This window comes from Thamnophis sirtalis, unplaced genomic scaffold, assembly GCF_051295495.1.
Source record: "Thamnophis sirtalis isolate CommonGarterSnake01/CBP01778 unplaced genomic scaffold, rThaSir2_p1.2 scaffold_10, whole genome shotgun sequence".
NCBI lineage: Eukaryota > Metazoa > Chordata > Lepidosauria > Squamata > Natricidae > Thamnophis > Thamnophis sirtalis.
The window spans coordinates 37,653,194-37,672,049 of NW_028261390.1; the positions used below are offsets into that span (position 1 = coordinate 37,653,194).

Here is an 18,856-nt window from a genome sequence, read left to right on the forward strand (position 1 = left end):
CGCACCCTCACAATCAGAAAAATATTTTCACTAAGCCTTTAAACTTTATCTCTATGGAATGTTTTTCACAAATTCTCACATATCTTTATTTTACCTAAGAAACAAGAAATCATTTTTATTTATATAACCTAGTAATTATCCCCCAAATGTAAAGATGTTGTCCATTCTAAAATTTGTCAGAAAGCAGAGGCACTCCCTGTAATCTTAAAAAAACCGTAGTTTTTAACCGATGTTGCCAAAATTCCTAACAACCGAGCTAGTGGTTATATCATTCATTTCCTCTGTTCTTTTATTTGTACAATTGAAAACAAATGACATTTCCCTATTTTGGGACATCACTTTTTCTTAATTCTTATTATAGACATATCATACCCTACCATTTTATAATAGAATAAGCCACTTTTCTGGTATGGTCTATTTTTCTTAAAAACCAAAAAATCCACACTTTGAAATGTCATACCACGTACCACAACAAATTCACTCAGAAATATACGAGGCCAACATTTAAATAACATTTAAATGTATAAAGCTTTAAATAACATTTTAAAATTGTCCCAGTCTTGAATTGAAACATCATCTTCTTCATGAATGGGACCTATATGTTAATTATAGCAATTTGTCAGTAATTTCTATGTAGAAATACAATGTGTGTGAGAGAGAGAGAGGGGGAGAGAGGGAGAGAGAGGGGGAGTTGCAACAATATAGATTTAAAAACATAACCTTTTGAAACATTTTAGAGATCATTGTGATTCTGTGAAAAAAGTACCTGGATTCTGAATTTGTACTTATTTCGTTGCTGAATGTTAATGTGGATTCTATATAAAGAATCCGAGTAAACAAGCAGCACCAATAGCTGTTGCTCAATGATATGCATGTTAACTGAGAAATTCATTTCATAATCAAAGACATGCAACATGGGATAAGCTAGCATGAAAACCTAATTGCCTCTTCAAGTTTGTAATTGATTAACTACTTTTAGCTGCAGTAACTACAACAAAATCACCCTATAATTGGTGAACAATTTCTCATATCACTATATGAATATTCTGATCTATTCTTTCATGACAAGTTGCTTCAACTCAGTAGTATTTGAAACTTTACTTGCATTAACTTATTATTTCAGATCTTAAAGAAACATTCCCACTGTGTTCAAGTCTGGGCTTGGCTAGTCCAAAACTTGTATTTTGTTCTTGTTCATTCATTCTTTTGTGTATTTTCTTGAAGGCATGGCCATGTTGTCTTGTTGCATGGCTCACTGGCAGTTCAGGTTCAACTGACAAAGGTTCTAATGTTCTCCTGTACAATTTTCTGATAAAAAGCAGATTGATAATTTCTTCAAAGATCAGAAATAGTTTAGGTCCCAAGGAAGCAAAATATCCCCAAAGTAGGATACTACAAGTTTCATGCTTGACAGTTGCTATTAAGATTTTATTTTATTTTATATTTACATTTTTTTTATTAAACAAACAACACCCACAAAAAATAATCATCTTACATTACATCTTGTAGAAAGTGTGTCAATTGGTTACAATTAGCTTTTGTGCATCTCTTCCAGTTATTACTTACATTCATATCAAATGTCAAAGTACTTAATGAGTCTTACTTTCAACATATCATAGTTCTCATTTAACTGAAATTGTTTTAGTGTCCTTTTGCCTAGAATAATCCCTAGTTAAAAAACACAACCACCTAATAATTAATTTCATTAATTATTACAGAGTCATCCAATAGCCTTAAACCTTTTTAACATATTCTAAACAAAAATTAGTTGACAAATCACTGTTTACAATTTGTGTCCATGTTCCTTTTATTATGGTAGTACATATATGTATCATTAACTGTATCCCTTATCCTTATTATTCCATTGTTAGTTGTTATAATTAATATTGGTTAACAAAAAATCCTTTAGTGTTTTTACTATTTTCAAACCAACATATATGTATATATCTTATTGCCCTTATCAATTATTTATTTAACATAACCATCTATAAGTTACTAAATTACTACTTACTACTTGTAAAACATAGTTAAATTTTTTATTATCTACTTTCATATATCCAATAACATTATACCTTTATAAAAATTAATTAATTAAATTTCTAAACCTTTTTCCCCCAAATCATTGTTTGCGATTTATATCCAAATTCCTTATATTAAGCCAGTACATATATGTCATTAACTATTATTCTTGTCATTTCATTATTATTATTATCATTAATATTTGTAACGAAATCATTTATTACTTATATCCAACTTCCTCACCTCCAGCCAACATAGAAATATACCTTGTTACCATTATCAACTATTTAAGCAAGCAATCTAAAAAATTACTAAATTCCTTCTTACTAATCATCAAACTTAGCTATTATCATTATTTTTTATTATCAATTTTCAGATATTAACCTGTGTCCTTCCAGAAGGCATGTAGTCTTATTTCTTTTGCCATTTGTGGAGTTAATTTTCTATTTATTTCCTTTGGTAAAGTTTTAATGGACATCTCTCCGCACCTTGTTGTCTGATGGATCTCTCAGGTAATCTTGGTGCCCTTTTGCTACTTTAATTGATTTATCTTTGATTGTCAATCCTGTTTCTGATAAGATTTTTTTCTTTAAAACCATCATTTTTTTTCTCTTTTTTCTTTTGTGCCTTGAAATTTGGGGTAAAGCTCTGGACCATCGAATTCCCCCCTCCAAACTTCCATTTTTTTTACTTTCAACCACTTTCAGTTCAGAAATCAAATCATTAGTTTTCTTATCTTTGTGTTCCTTTTTCTCTTCAGTTTTTGGGACTCCATCTCCCTCATTTTTTACTGGTATAAACTCTACCTTCTTGTCAATTCCCCAAGTTACCAATAACTCTTGAATTGCATCCCAAATCATTTGCAAAGTTAAAGTTTCCTCTTCTGTAAATTGCTCCATGTTTCAAATTGTAAATTACTGCCACTGTAGCTTTAATCTTCACAAGAGAGAGGTTCCGTTTTTTTCCCCCTTCTCCCAGTACCGATAAAGCTCTCGAGAGATAGCTGTGGTAAACAATTTATGGCCTTGACTCTTATCACTTTTAGTTACAGAGCTTTGAAGCACAAAGACAGTAAGATCAAAGGAGAAACAGAAACAGAATGCGTAGTTTGAAAAAAAAAAGCTCTAGCGTGTAGCTTCCGAGCAGCAAAATTAATATTTTTTTTCACTTTCTTGTGTTGACTCAGATTTAGGAAGGACAAAGTTCTGCTATTAAGATTTTATTATGGAATGCAGTGCTTGCAAGATACAATAATACCCATGTAGCCCCAACATTTTTAGGTTTGATTCATCTGTCCATATGTCATTCTTCCAGAAAACTAGATCAAGGAGCTATTTTTTTAAGCTGAAAAGTAACATTAATATGTTTTTAATGAGCAGTGGCTTCTGCCTTGTAACTATGAATTTCTGAATTTCTGGCTTGTGCAAATATTTACCAGCTAAACATTCAGAAATACAAACTTCTGAGTACATGCTATTTGGAGCTACAGTTCAGAACATGGCCTAGTTAGTATATCATGACTATTTGAATTTACTATGGTAGTTCATATATATGCTAGTTATGCAGACTGAGGGATAAAACAATATTGAGTCAGAATATTTTGGCACATACCACTGTTCCCTTTAAGGTACGCGGCTGCGCGGCCGTGCACATGGCAGGAAAACACCGCACAGGACTTTTCAACTCCCGCGCAGTGATTTCTACTGCCATAGGCTCCGGAAGCTGGGGAGGAGGTCCTTTGCAGGCGCTGGCCAACTGGCCCTGGACTTGTTTTGATGAGCACGGGGCGACTGACGGTAATTGTGAAGCCCCAAAGCCCCCGCCACCACCGGACTAACTGCTGCTGCCGCCTTCTCCTCTAACAGCACTGCCGGATTTGTTGCCCGGCGCTGCGGCTTTCAGGAGCCTTGAGGCTACGGGAGCCAGTAGGAAGGCGGCGGAGGGGCGGGAGCAGGAAAAAAAAGCCCCGATGGCTCCTCAAAAGCACGGCGGCGGAGGAGGGGGCAGGGGTAACGCAGTGCCCAGCTCAGGTGCTCCGAGCAGAGGGGGAGCCGCTGCTGCTGCCACGGGCAGGGGCGCCAGCGGGAGCTTTGGCAGCTTCACCTCAGCCACAGCGCTGGGCAGCAAATGTGGTGGTGCTGTTGGAGGAGGAGGAGATGGCAGCAGTTATTCTAGTTATTGCAATGAGCAATACTCATTGCTTCCATTATTGTAATCTTCATGCCTGAAAGATGACCTTTCCATTTTAAAAGTAATTTTTTTATGGAAAAAAGCCCAGTATCCATTTCAGGTTATGTAAGTAAAGTTAGATAGCTACAGAAAGTACAGACTAATATCTGTTTATATTTTGGGCTGTCTAAGGTCTTATTGCAGAATATTCCTAAAAAAATGACAAGAGCTTCCCTTATGTCTCGTATCATTATTATTATAATTTCCAAAATGCCAGAAGAGTAGTTGAGTGCAAGGAATTACAGAGAAAGTCATCCAGCCTTGATTGAAAGGAAAAACTGAACATAACTCTATACAATGAAATGCCAGTAGTGCTTAAGCTTGTTCATGTTCCAGCAGAGTGGCTTGCTAAAGTGACTGTTTCATGTAAATTGAACTGAAGTTGTCCATTTAAAGTTGCATGTGGCAATCTAAGCATAGTGTCTTACATTCTCTTACAGCCCATATCAAATATTTATCCCCATCCAAGATGGATGATGGTCCTCTAGGAATAATGTATAAAATCTGGAGGAGTTGAGAGTATTATCTTAAAATGTCATCCTTTGTTTGATCTATATTGGGACTTTTAGGGTTGACAGGTTTCTACTTGATGATTAGACCCATCATTCCAACTTTATAAGAGATGCTGGTGTTTATTATGAATGGTTTTAGGAGGTTGTTCTTGTTTTGTGGAATTTGTACCCTAACCTGCAGATCTTTAGCAATTCAAACTATTTTCTAAAAGCAGCCTTACTTGATCATATTTGTACATTGTTTTTGGCTGGTTTCAAAGAAAATACAGAAAACCATCAATTAGATATTATTTGGTTGAATACAAGGATTCCTGATTAATACTCCAACTTCAGACAGGACTGTTTTAACTGTAACATAAGGCAATGGATTTCTGAAACACTGCTACAGTATGGGATTCATTAGGAAGGTAACAGGAGGAAATTATGTTACAGAGAGATTGGTATTAATATGCCCCATGATTTATTACAAAAAAAAATGTTGACTTGCAAATTTGCCCAGCTGAAGGAAGAGCTATCCCACAAAGAGCAAAGTCATAGCAGAGAATTGGAAGGAATGAGGCTTGAGGTTACCCAACTAACATGGGAACTGCATCAATGTGAAATCACAATTGCTTCTTCTTTGGGTTCTACTTCAAGCTTAGAGCAACAACCAAAAATAGAGAATGAAAAAGTGGAGCAAAAGACAATAGAGCACACAAGTCTTAAAGCTGTCAAGTTTGAACACCTCTGGTTTTTGTTTTTTTCTAAAGGGTTAGAGGTGCAAGGATCTTGTAACCTGACAGCTTTAAGACTTGCGCACTTCAATGCCAGAGTTCCTGAGCCAATATTTTGGTTGCTAAGCAGGAGCGTTGTTAAGTGATACTGATATTATATAACACTTTTAATTAAGCGGGTACCTTGAATAAACATAACTTTGAGTTTCAAATAATACTGATTTCATCGTTGTCTTAGGTAACATCTGTGAAAAAAATTCAGGTGCTCAGGCATGAAAATGTGCCGCTCAAACACTATACTTTTCTGCTCACACTGAAAAAAAATTAGAGGGAACATTGGCACATACATGAAAATGTCTATGCATAACTTCAATTAGACTAATGTCTGATTTTTAAAAATCTGTAATCTAACTTACTTTAATATTTTGGGGTAGCAACAGCCATCGTACTCCTGGAAAGTTGTATAAAAGTAATGAGCTGTTATCATAGTCAGGGTTGGCATTGGAGTTGGCATGCTGAAGAACTTGCTGGAAAAACAGGCTGAAGAAATAATCCAATCGAGAAGTATTTTCTGCCTGACAAAAAGCACTGAACAAGCAAACAAAAAGTTGGAAAAAATAAGAAATTTGCTGGTTCGATATAATCTGTCTAGCTAGCATAAGATATTTATAACATAATATAGGAAGACTTAAGAAATCAAAAAACAAAACAAAAAGAAAAAAAGGGAGAGGTACTAGAAAGGAGAAGAGGAAAAAGAAAGGAAGGAAAATTCAGTTGTAATCATTTTTAAAATCAATACAAGTTATTTTAAATTTAATTATTCTCATATGTGGAATGCTCTGATTACTGTTATTTTGGTAAAAGTACAATCTTCATAAGCTAAATATAACCATGTTCTTTTATTAGACAATATTACTTACATGTAATGTAATATGCAATATGTAAACGTAATATGAAAGAATATACATGATTTTCAAGATGCTTCCACTTTTACATTTTTTAGACTTTGTTTAGTGGCTATGGTATAAACCAGTAGTGTCAAACTTGATTTCATTGAGGGCTGCATCAGGGCTGTGTTTGACCTCCGGGGCCAGGGTGGGCATGGCCAGGGCACCTCAATGTTACTTGTGTCGGGGGCATCTATCGTGGTGGCTTGAGCACTCTGCCAGTGAAAACGGGCTCCCAAGCTCCATTTTCGGCTGTGATGGACTCCTGCAACCTACACACGGCCCTCCCGAACTTTGTTTTTGCTGGCAGAGGCACCACAGGCTGGTCCTTTGCTGTTTCTTGGGGGCCAGATCTAAGCACCCCGCGGCCTTGGGCCATGAATTGACACCCCTGGTATAAAGGATAAAAATTCAACACATCAGTGGCATATCCTATACCAGGGGTGTCAAATTCGCATTGTCATGTGAATGTATCGTGGATTTTTTCCTATTTGCTAAAATGGGGGTGAGGCAGTGGTGGATTTCAAAAAAATTTGGAACCTCTTCTGTAGGTGTGGCCTGCTTTCCGGGTCCATTGGTGGAACCTCTTTTAACCAGTTCAGTAGATTTGACGAACCGGTTCTACCGAATAGGTGTGAACTGGTAGGAACCCACCTCTGGGATGGGGATGGGTTTGGCCAGCACTTGACGCATCCAGCTTGTTGCCTGCGAGTTTGATACCCCTTTCCTAGACTATGTTGAGGTTAGAAAAATATTCTATACCCAGGTCAAAATATGCAAGAGCAAAACTTTCAAATTCTAAATGGAGCTTCAGAAACAGTTTGAGATTCCAATAGGAAACTGATCTTTAAAGAATGTAAGAGAAAAAACTATTTGAACAAACAAATGACTGTGAACAACTTGCTTTATTAACTGAGAAAACAAAATTAAATATTTATTTCATATATTTCAAAATATATTCAGAGATTCATCTTTATATTGCTATTTAAAACATAAAAAGTATATCTAGCAAACAAAGCTACACTTTATCTCCTGGGAATTTAAATAATTTGAGTTTTATTTTTCACTCCCATTCTGCAGAGCAAATCACATGTGAGACTGACAGAATTTTCAAGCATAATTCAAAATTTGGTAACTGGATCTGTCCATCAAAATATAATCCTACAAGTATATTTTAAACAATGTAAGTGCAACCGAAGTGAAAATGCATAGGCTTAGTTACAATGGTCCAGAACTGGAATGCTTACCTATCCAAGGAATTGTATACAAAGGTCAATATTCTCACAATATCTGCAATCATGTTCCTTAGCTGAGAGAGAGGTACACTAGAAAACCAGAATAATCTTTTAGATAATTTTTCTAATGGAACAAATGCATATAAGGGAGAAGGAAAATGTGTGCAAGGAATAGCACACAATCCTGTGTCATTAAAAGCAAATGAAAAGGGCACAAACTAATTTTGGGGGTTCTATACTTAAAATATTGTTTTAATTTTGTTATATGCCATAAGAGACTAGAATTTAACAACCATCTTAGAAGGATGATCTTTTGATTTAGTAAATATTTATGAATAATTTTAGGGACAAAAATATTAAAAAGGGAAAAATACAGAAATGTACCTTTCAGCTGGAAGGCCAATTATGAGCAGCTTATCAGCCTTCTTCCAATAAGCTACATGGATCAATTTCCCACATAAAAACATAGATGAACTATAAAAAGTCAACAAAACAATAAAGAAAATATGGTTATGCAATTATAACATTGTACAAATGTGTCAGTTAGCACTATGCATAAAAACTCTTTCCTATTTTAATTTCAAGCAATAGTTAATTGCTAAAATTCTTCCCATCAGTTTCTTTTTATTATTCTCCTATATGTATATTATCTTAATATGCAGCTTGGACTATGCAAATAATATAACAGATGCCAAGACAGTACTACTATATGATTTGTCATATTATCCAGTGTTGGACAACTTTGGATAGCCAGGGTAACATTTAGAATTCAAGAAGCACATGACCATGTTCAATTTATTATTTATTTCACAATACTTACTTAGCTTACAATACTTAAATCAGTTCTTATGATCCTAAATAATTTATACTAATTGTTAAAATACAAAAAACCAACAATATAAATAACAATAACTTGGCAGCTCATGAATAATATTCAATAGCATTCAATTTGATTTGGTGGACTTTTAAAAAAATTGTGATATGTCTATTTTTGGGTATATAGTATATTCTTTTCCTATTTCTCATGAAAACAGGTAATAGTTTTCAATAATCATGGTTTATGAGAGATCAGGGAGAGCAAATTTAAACCAAAGGTATAAAATTATTAAATTCTAAAGAAAAAGATAAGAAATCTGGTGATGGTGCATAAATGATAAATTAAGAGCAATACTTGCCTAATTATTTGTGTCCCAGTCATATTTTCCAGTATGTCACACAGAGTGAGAAATATTCCTCTTACACTTTTTATTTTTTGAGATGCTTCTGATATGGGATATTGGTAAATAATTTCTTGCTGTCAAAGAAATGCCAGCTTGTGTATCAGTTAAGAAAATTATGGGAAAATCCATATACATAATTAAAATGGATCTTTCTTGATTTCATCTAAACATCCTCACCAGAGAAATGTATTGTAAAAACCTTACATTCAAGAATAAAGGATGGATTCCTTGGGAAATTTGTGTACACAATTTGCTAGTACATTTCATTACTGCTGATTTTATAACTACATATTATTAAATTATTTGCACCCTTTTAAAATTTTTATAATAAAGTCATTTGTAATTAAAAGTTTTTAATTGCAGGCCATGCTAAAAATATTACTGTTTTTGTGAGAGAATGTACATTATCTTACTGAATCCAAGTTCTAATATGAAATTCCACTTTAGTGCACCAAATAGGTTTCTGCTATCCCACAATCTCCCTAAGAGACATTACACAAATTATGTAAATCAATACTTATGATGTCACTCTCTTTTGTGAAATGATATTATTATACACTTTGTTCTGTTATGTGTAAAGTCTGTTGCATCAAAATTCAGAAAACTGAGATTATAATATTGGCATTTCAAGTTACAGAAGCGTTCCTCCCAAGCCAATTTAAAACGCACTTTACAATTTTTCTCTTTTAAAGTATAGGTCCTCAAGCTATTTATAAGTTTATCCTGACTACATAGGGACTTTAGGCTGATCCTATTTTTAACACCCCCATGTTTTGCCACTCTTTTGCTTGTAATTATAGATTATTCTTGCTCTCTTCCTAGTCTCCACAGTTTATTGGAAAGAATTTTTATTTTCATTGCTTTTTTGTTGCATTTGTGTTTGTCTTATTATTGGTCACTTTTCTTTTGAAAGACAAGATACATGCACTATTTTAGAAATGTATTCCTACCTCATCAGATGAATCAGATTCCAAGTTAAGTGAGAGATACATTACAATATGTGGTATACTTTGCAGAGAGAACTGCGAATCATTATTATGGTCTTTCCACAGCAGATTCACCAAGTTGTTTTCAGAGGATTCTGTCTGTTTACTCTTTGACTGAGATGTTCCTGTTGGTTCAATTGCTGCTATTTCAAATGTAAATTTTACCTGTTAAAAGAATTAATAATAGTTTCATTGGGTATAATTTGGATCTTTAGAAATGTTTTCTAGACAGGTAGTAGTTTTAAACATGGACAACAGTAGGATCAGTAAGCCATGGTATTCATAAATATAATGAAGTAATGAATCCAAATTGTTCATTATTAACAACTGCAAAAGTAAAACCTGCAATAGCAAAGACTTGAAGTAAACACACTGTATGATTGAAGTGTAATCTGCTTTCAGATTTTTTAAAATGGAGCAAATAGTTTTAAGTAATTTAAATGCATTTGTCATATTGGAATCAGCAAGTGATGTTCAGTATTATCAATTGCTCTAGAATGTCTTTTTTGCTTCATACTTTTTGTCTCACTCTGATAAATATCATTTAATGTAATTATTATTGGTTCATTAACATTATGATTTGATTTTCTTCAAAAAGTTGAAGGAAGTTGACCATCAGTGTCTATGCGCCACCAATTCCTATTTCTGTGCATTTTTCACATTTGTCCCTATATTGTTACGATTACTTAAGGTTTTTAAGGCTCTATATCACCAATTCAGAGAAAACGGTACCATTTTCAAGATATAGAAGAGTTCCGCCCAAACTGTAGTTGCTGTAAATGATGTTTACAGCATAATTGCATCTGATTATGAAACTATGCCAAATGGTAAAAAGGCATCTCTTCTGTTTAGAGAGTGAATAAGGGAAATGGCAAAGATCATATCTTAACTGCTCAGGCAACAATATGCCTGTCCAATCTTTCTGCTTAGTGCTAAAAATTTTAATGCTTCTCCTTGACCCTATTCTTGTCTTATTGATTTTTAATATTTGTATTGCAGGTAGGTAGACAGAACTGGCTAGAGCAGAATACAATCATTATTCTAAACATACATACCTTTAAAAAAATAAATATGAAATATACATTTTATTTTCAAGATCATCCATTTTATCCTTTTTAGTTGAAGGAATATGACCAAATAAGAGCCCGAGACACTCATCCTAGTCAATGACTAAAATATGTGCTCTCTTTTGCAAATCGGTGCCCTGACAGCAACTTACTTTCATCAAGGATTACAACGAAAGTTGTGTTTTATGTATGATTCATATAGAAAACTAGTATAAAAAAACTTAATGTTTGATGCTTGTCTAAATAAAGTCAACTGAAGTATACCTGCATAGGACCAGGAATACAAGACAAAATTCTTTCTATATTTTTAGCGTTTACATCAACATCATTTACAGCAACAAGGACATCTCCTGAAAGCAGAAGGAAAAGCAACATTAAAGAAGCAAACAAAATAGAATTCCAAACAATGGATTGGTTGTTTCTTAAGAATGGCTGATTTATACGCATTTATTGAGGATTAATATTTATTTCATTTGAGACACTTATATATGAAATTATCTGTTCTCTTTGCTTCCCTTACCAGCAATGTATTTGTTCCTGTAACAGGATATGAACAACTATCAATTCCAAATATGTTGCTTTAGGTCCAGTGGTGGGATTCAAATTTTTTTTACGTCATATGTTAATACGTTATATGACAATGCCATGACAATGCAAGTTTGATACCCCTGAGGTATAACATGTTAAATGTTTATTGCTCAAATAAGACTAATATCTCTCAAACCATGACCTATTCCTTAATCAAAAGACCAATACAAAAATTGAAATAAGTCCCTCCATCTTCCACAATTCTGGTTTTGTCAGAAGTGTGTAAAATATTGAACTTACCAATTAAGATCTGTTCAGATTTTATTGCTGAGCTTCCTGGGATGAAACCATGTACTGTAATTTTTTCTTCATTAGTACTTCTATATTCAGTACCATGATTATATTTTTCAGCTGTTGTCCATGGTCGTTGGTGGACAATTCCTATTAAGGATTCCAGAAGCTCATGTTGGTCCCCTGTTGCAGCATTTGAGCCTTTATGTGGATTTACATAAATGTAAATGTCTTTGTACAGCTGTTGGGCGACATCTCCCATCTTATGGCAAGAATTGTATTTCAATATGGATGCTGGGCCATAATTATGGACAGTGACTTTACTACTTGCTTTCTTCTTTTCAAAATGCCTCAGAAGACCTTTATTCTTTAATAAATTAGAAAACTGTTGCAATCTATGTTCACACTTTCTGTCTTTTACAGCTTTCTCATGAAAAAATTCAGCTTCATTTTCACGAAATCTCACATGGCTCATCATAGATCTAGCAAGAGAACTGTCACGAGGGATGGTTTCCTCTTCATCTTTTGTTAATTCTAGGTAGAATAATTCTCCATTTTTCTGTACACTGTCCAACCACTCAGGTTCAATGTTACTATGGACAAGATGAGGAAGAGTATATTTAATTTATAATTAACATAAAATTGTTATGAAGTGCAGAAGAGGACCAAGAAACTATCACTCAAAAGATTTACTATTTGGATGCTTCAAAAGCCTTGGATGCTGAAACCAACACTTTTGGCACAACATACAGAGCTAAATTAGTCATGATAACAATGGTTGTGAATATTGATCATAATTTTTAAAATATAAAAAGTGTATATGTGGAGGTTGGTGGCTTCTAATCTGAGGAATCATTGGTGATCTCTGAACTTAGTTGTGTTTTTTTTGCAGACGTTTCATTACCCAAACTCGGTAACATCACTGACTAGAACTGATAATGTTACCTAGTTTGGGTAATTAAGTTCTGCAAGAAAACAACCAAGCTCAGAGAGCACCAAGGACCCCTCATTTCAACCCTGCACTACAAAACTCCTTTACTGGTTTCTAATCTCTAATCTATTCTGGTACACTGGGCATTATAATAACCTATGTCATTCATTTAAGTGAAATTCACCATAACAATATTCTTTTGCAAATTAGGAATTTAACATTATTACCTATCTGCAAACACTTCCCAATATAATCAGGCCTTAGCAGTTTGTCTAAATGCCAACAGGCTGGTTCTGATCTAAACTTGAATGAAATACTGTTCAAAGGAGGAAGCAGTAACATAAAAGACTTGCTTTTGTGTTCTAATGGAAACACTACTTCAGTTCAGTTAAACAACACTTAAAAGGATGCCTTCTCCATTAGATATTATTGTATGGGTGAAGATGATCCCATTTATATTCAGTCCCAAACCATCAGGCTTTTAAGGTAATTACCAGCACTTTTAATTGTATTGACATGCCACGCTATTCGTCGGGAAGAAAAGGGCCTAAGGGATAAATCAGTAAAGTTCCTAGATGGAGGCAAATGAAAAGCATTCCGTTGGGGAAATTGCAATTCCACACTTTCTGCGTTTCTAAAAGCAACAAAGAAGGTGGTCATTTCAAATAATTAATTCCTAAACCAACCCCCTGCCCTTCGGGATTCAGCACATGCACAGACTTCAGGCCTTAATCGATCGTAAAAGCGGGGAAGAATCTCTTTCTCCTTACTCGGAACTGCTGGACAAAGACGGAGCGCAGGAATCGCCACTCTGAGTCGACTCACCGCCCTTAGACTCGTCATAATCCTCAGCCGACGGCTCTCGGGGAATCTCAAAAGGCCGGCGAGGCAGCGTCGTTTTCTCCATAACAAGGGGGGGGGGAGGAGTTTCCTCCGAGATCCCTACAAACTCTCTGCCGCCATGTAGCTGGAATCCGAAAAAAGAAGGACGTCACCCTCTGCCCTGTCTTGATTGGCAAAGGCTGGGGAAACCATGGCGACCAGAGAAGCGCTAAGAGACCTGACAAGGATACGCTCCGCCCGTTTCCAAAAAAAACCTGAAACTCCTAAAATAGGGCTTAAACACGTAACAGCCTTTTTCCTCCCTAATTCGCTTTGCATTTTGCCCAGATTTTTAATCACCTGGCCTGAGTTATATTGCATTCTTGGAATCTCAAAAATTTGCATATTGGTTTGTAAGTATTTAGCCTGATAAGCCACTCTATCTTTGATACTCTCCCTGCCCCCATGCTAAGAATTGCTGTGCAATAATATGCATATTAACTCAGAAGTAGTCCAAGGAATCAATTTCTTGGATAAGGGATTTCCACTGGATCAAGTGGATTTCCATAAGATATTTCTACTGGATCAAGTGAGATGGAAGATTACATTTTACTGGTTTAAATCAGTGTTTCAATTAATTAACTTCTCTGCTTTTGGGATATGGTCGTGGTGGTTTATCTTTGGATCAGTCTTGAACTTTAAATGCCTTTCTGACCTCCATTCTATGTTCATTGCACACGTCCCTTTGGATTAAAAAAAAGATTCCATACATTAAATCATATTTTATCTGCGATTATTCTTTATTATCTATCCCCAGAAACATTGAAAGTAACCATCCCCTCACACAAAGAGCTTGGACTTGCCTTCTGCAATTTGAAAATTGATGAATGGGGTGTTTTTCTACCTTTGGTACTGAATTTTGTTTTGCATTATTTATTATACTAAAACCATACTTTTTATCTTAATTTATGTAACTAGCAGCTCAAACATGGTCTTGATTAGAGCAGCATATTAGCCTTGTAAATCAATTGATCAATCAATCTCCAATTAATATTAACAGTGTAAATTAGAAATGTTTCCAAAGTGTTCACAGGTATAAATAGTGTTACATGCACGAAGGAATATGTACAAGTCAATCCTACTATGTGCTGTATCAGGATAAAAATTAAAATCCCAAAACCTGTCCACTAAACAATATTATGTGATACTTAGATAATAAAGCACTACTTTTTTCACCATCAGAAAGATAAACACTTTTATGGAAGAAACCTTTTATGTGGGAAGGTTAGTTGACAGTTTAAGATTTGTTACATCAATTTTGTGTGGAATTTTTAAAAAAATTCCTGGAATTAGTGAAATATAATCTGTAATATAAACCAACTCAGTTGCAAACTGTAAAGACAAAATCTGCATATACATCAACTTTCTCCAGTGTGGTATTGAAAAATTCCCATCGTTTACTTAGGGTGTGTTATCCCATACATCTGAGACTAATTGATGCAGATTAGCAGAGAAGAAATCTGGAGCACATCTGTTTTCATTCAGAATCTCCTCCTTTCATAAACTTTCATCTTTACCTGTGCAGCAGGATGCTCTGCACCGAGTCCAGGTCTTCTAAATTCCGAGTTACCGGCCTGGGGATTCTCTGCTTCGTATCGCGGAACATGGCGCTGAAGAAGTTACCTGTCTCCAAAACGGTGTCCGCAGTATTCATCAAGTTTCACGTAGGATCTTGCAGATCATTCCCCTAGGCAAAAAATAACAGCTAAGGGAAGGAGGAGTATGGAAATCGAAAGCTATAATGCTTAACAGCTCCTGCCGGCTGCCGGGAGAGTTAGAGAAAAACTATGCTTCGGTGTACGGAGCCTCTGGTGAGCGCCGCCTCCTTTAAAAAGTCTCGATTTAACTCTTTTTCTTGAGGATGTCAGACTCTCTGTAAGCACGAAAAAAGCTTAAGCTTCGGCGCTCACACAGAAACTCTTCTGCGGATGAAAGAATGTCCGTTGCTCTAGCTCAGTTTTTCTGAACCTTGGCAACTTTAAGACGCGTGGACTTCAACTCCCAGAATACCCCAGCTAGCGAGGCTGGCTGGGGAATTTTGGAATTGAAGTCGACCCGTTTTAAAATTGCCAATATTCAGAAATACTGCCTCTAAAAAACAGCTCTGTCCTTCTTGTATTATTCTCCTGGGTCTTAAAGACTTCCCAAACCTTGTTAACTTAGTACCTAGGTCCTTAGGGATTAAGGGGAAATCATCCTGGTGATCCCCCAAAAAGAGGCAATGTAGTGTAACTAAGTATCAGGACCATCCTCGGGACACTCCATAAATGAATCAGAACCTACCGAAATCACCTCTGTCATTTCTTTCACATGGCATTATTTAATGCTATATACAAATACTGAAACAACTGATTTTAGCATGATACATCAGTATGTTTTATAAAGTTTCATATATTATTGTATACACAGTAGTAGATATAAACTTGATAGGAATCTTCGCTAATCTCATTTTATATGTGTATGATCTCTATTGATTAAGTAGACAAATTCCTTGTGTGTCCAATCACACTTAGCGAATAAAGGATTTATTCTATTCTATTCATTTTCACTTACACAATTTATTAGATTAATATTTCATCATACATTGAAGAACTATAGGTGGTACTCACATCTCTCTTCCATTTTGTTCCTTGGCAATAATCTTGTGAAGTAGGTTAGATTGAAAGACACCCAGCAAGTTTCCATAGCTAGACTGGGACCTGGAACTCCCTGTTAAACTTAGAATTTGTGATAGTGTCAAATATCTGTAGCTTGGGTGTAGGATGCGGGTAGAGGTTCATTCTCCGAGTTTGTGAGTTGGTTTCCAAATGTTTCATTACCAGGCTAAGTAACATTTTAGGCAGAATTTAGGGAATGTCAGTATTGGTGTTCTTCTGCTTATAAGGGCTTTGTGTGGTCAATAGGTCTGGTTATGGTGAGGCCACATCAGGTGAGGGTCATTGGGAAGTAGAGGGTGGTTGGGGTTGTGTGGGTTGGTTGAGGGTCAGTGGCATCGCTGGTTGGTTGTGTGGTTGATTTGAATTCTTCAGGGTTGATAAATTGGTTATAGGTCGATGTGCTTCGCACTTCACAAGCAATTCCATTAACAAACACTTTGAAACATGAGAGAGACGGGGTGGGGAGGAGAGATTTATTTGACAATAGAATTTTTTTAAAAAAATTCAAATATATATTGATTTGGTTCTGTATTCTATAATATATATATCTATGGCCTATTTAATGCACTTAGCATAAAGCAGTAGATAAAGTAAAATAACAAGAACAAAGAACAAAGCATGACCCTAGTTATCAATGCTATACATATATGACTATCTGGCAATTGCCTTATGTTCAAATTAGGAAATTAAAAGTATTAGTACAAATGAAGCAGAATATCTGTTAATGCTAATTGCAGTTGAAAATATTGTCATTATGTCTAAAGTCCTATAACTTCCAATTTTGAAAAAAGTTTTGAATTAGTGTCTGTAGATAGTAAGAAATCATATCATTTTATTGCTTATTGCTGATACTTCCTGTAACATATAAATGTCTTTATTTAATCTAATGGACTTTCTCTTACCTTTTAAGAAAAAAAGATACCTAGGAGTCAATAAATCAAAATATTTGAATGAACTTTCTTTTTTTAAAACACACACACACACATACACACACACACACACACACTGTTCTAATGTGGGATGAAAAAAAATCATTGAGTAAATAGTGAATTTATATTGGCTACTTTGTGCTTCCATATCCAGGCTACAATTTTTTTAAACAAAAATTATATTTTCTATATCATTGTGCTATCATGTAGTAATCATCAGAATGGTGTAGCCCAGATATGATAGCTATATTGCTTAGAAACAGTGTAGAAAAAAGATCTAGTTTTCACAGTGTGGAATAACATTTCATATTTAAAGGTAAAGGTAAAGGTTCCCTTCACACATATGTGCTAGTCGTTCCGGCTCTAGGGGTGTGTGTTCATCTCTGTTTCAAAGCTTGAGAGCCAGTGCTCGCCGAAGATGTCTCTCTGGTCATGTGGCCGGCATGACTGAACACCAAAAGTGCACAAAACGCTGTTACCTTCCCACCAAAGGTGGTCTTTATTTTTCTACTTGCATTTTTTACATGCTTTTGAACTGCTAGGTTGGCAGAAACTGGGACAAGTAACGGGAGCTTACTCCATTACGCGGTGTTAGGGATTTGAACCGCCAAACTGCCAACCTTTCTGATCGACAAGCTCAGCTTCTTAGCCACTGAGCCACCGAGCCCCTTCATTTCATATTTAATGATAAGCAAAAGTACAAGAAATGCATAAAATACATCATGTTACTTATTTAATTTTGTTCTGGAGAAGATATAAAGTAAAACAACAGTTTTTTTTTTAATTTAAGGTGATCTCATATACTTCATAAAGGTTAATAGTAAACAACATGTTAAAAATTAAAATATATTTAAAAATTCCACCAGCAGCATTTACTTAATATATTGCTTTGGTATTTCCACCCACAATTCCATGGCAAAACTGCAAGTAACTATTATTACTTAAACGAACATTGCAAGAATGTTGCATAAAACATAAACTAGCATGAACTAAAAAAAGCTAAAATTAAAATTAATCTTTACAATTATGTAATTCCCTTTCAACATTTGTGTTACACTTTTCTACACTGTTCATGGTTGTACTATGAGAGCAGTGTACACAAGAATGAAGGCAGTATGAAGTTCACTTGGTATAAATATATTTGAGCTCAAGTACCATTTAGGCCTCTTGGATGTGGCCATATCTCTTTGCAGGAACCACATGTGGTTTTAGGTGATGACTTCTGCACAGTTGTTTGATTCCAGACCTATAAATAAGAATCATAAAATTCAAGAAAACAACACAAAAAATAACACTAGAATGTGACTGTTGTTAATAAAGATCTAACACCCAGAATATATTCGCACACAAATCAAGGAAAAGAAAAGTTTCTTTTAACAAGAGGAGAACATAAAAGAACATGTCAGAAAAAGAGGTCAACGGGATGTTAAAGTATCTATGTTTTTGAAAAACCTTGAATTCACACATTTTGGCTCAACAATAAAGAACTGTTTGCTTTCTATAGTACACATTCTACTGGCTACCAATAAATTGCCTCCTGGCTTTAATAGGCTTCCTCCCTTTTCCCCAATTTCTGCTTTTTCTTGCTTTCTTGCATCTGCTCTCATTGTAATACTCCATACTGTACTATATAACCTGTTTTTATTTATGATGGATTTTATGATATAAGTACAACTGTATATAAATTAGTTGTTGGCCTGCATATACAAT

The 18,856-nt window shown here is 35.0% G+C and overlaps 1 protein-coding gene across 5 annotated transcripts in view; it reads right to left on the reverse strand.

The window, feature by feature from the left end:
- INTU (inturned planar cell polarity protein) overlaps positions 1-17,099 on the reverse strand; it is a 33,706-nt gene extending 16,607 nt beyond the window's left edge. For 2 of the 5 annotated variants that reach the window (XM_087724405.1, XM_087724402.1), the window contains exons 1-8: positions 13,449-13,659; positions 11,757-12,340; positions 11,193-11,278; positions 9,826-10,026; positions 8,831-8,949; positions 8,040-8,129; positions 7,668-7,745; positions 5,890-6,061 (exon numbers count right to left, since the gene is read on the reverse strand). In XM_087724405.1, coding sequence (XP_087580531.1) covers positions 5,890-6,061; positions 7,668-7,745; positions 8,040-8,129; positions 8,831-8,949; positions 9,826-10,026; positions 11,193-11,278; positions 11,757-12,340; positions 13,449-13,585 — 1,467 coding nt within the window. In that variant the 5' untranslated portion in view covers positions 13,586-13,659. Of the gene's footprint in view, positions 1-5,889; positions 6,062-7,667; positions 7,746-8,039; positions 8,130-8,830; positions 8,950-9,825; positions 10,027-11,192; positions 11,279-11,756; positions 12,341-13,448; positions 13,660-15,077; positions 15,311-16,169 lie in introns of those variants that run through there. The other 3 variants (XM_087724403.1, XM_087724404.1, XM_087724406.1) reach the window with 3 other exon arrangements.
- Between the last annotated feature and the right edge of the window lie 1,757 nt (positions 17,100-18,856).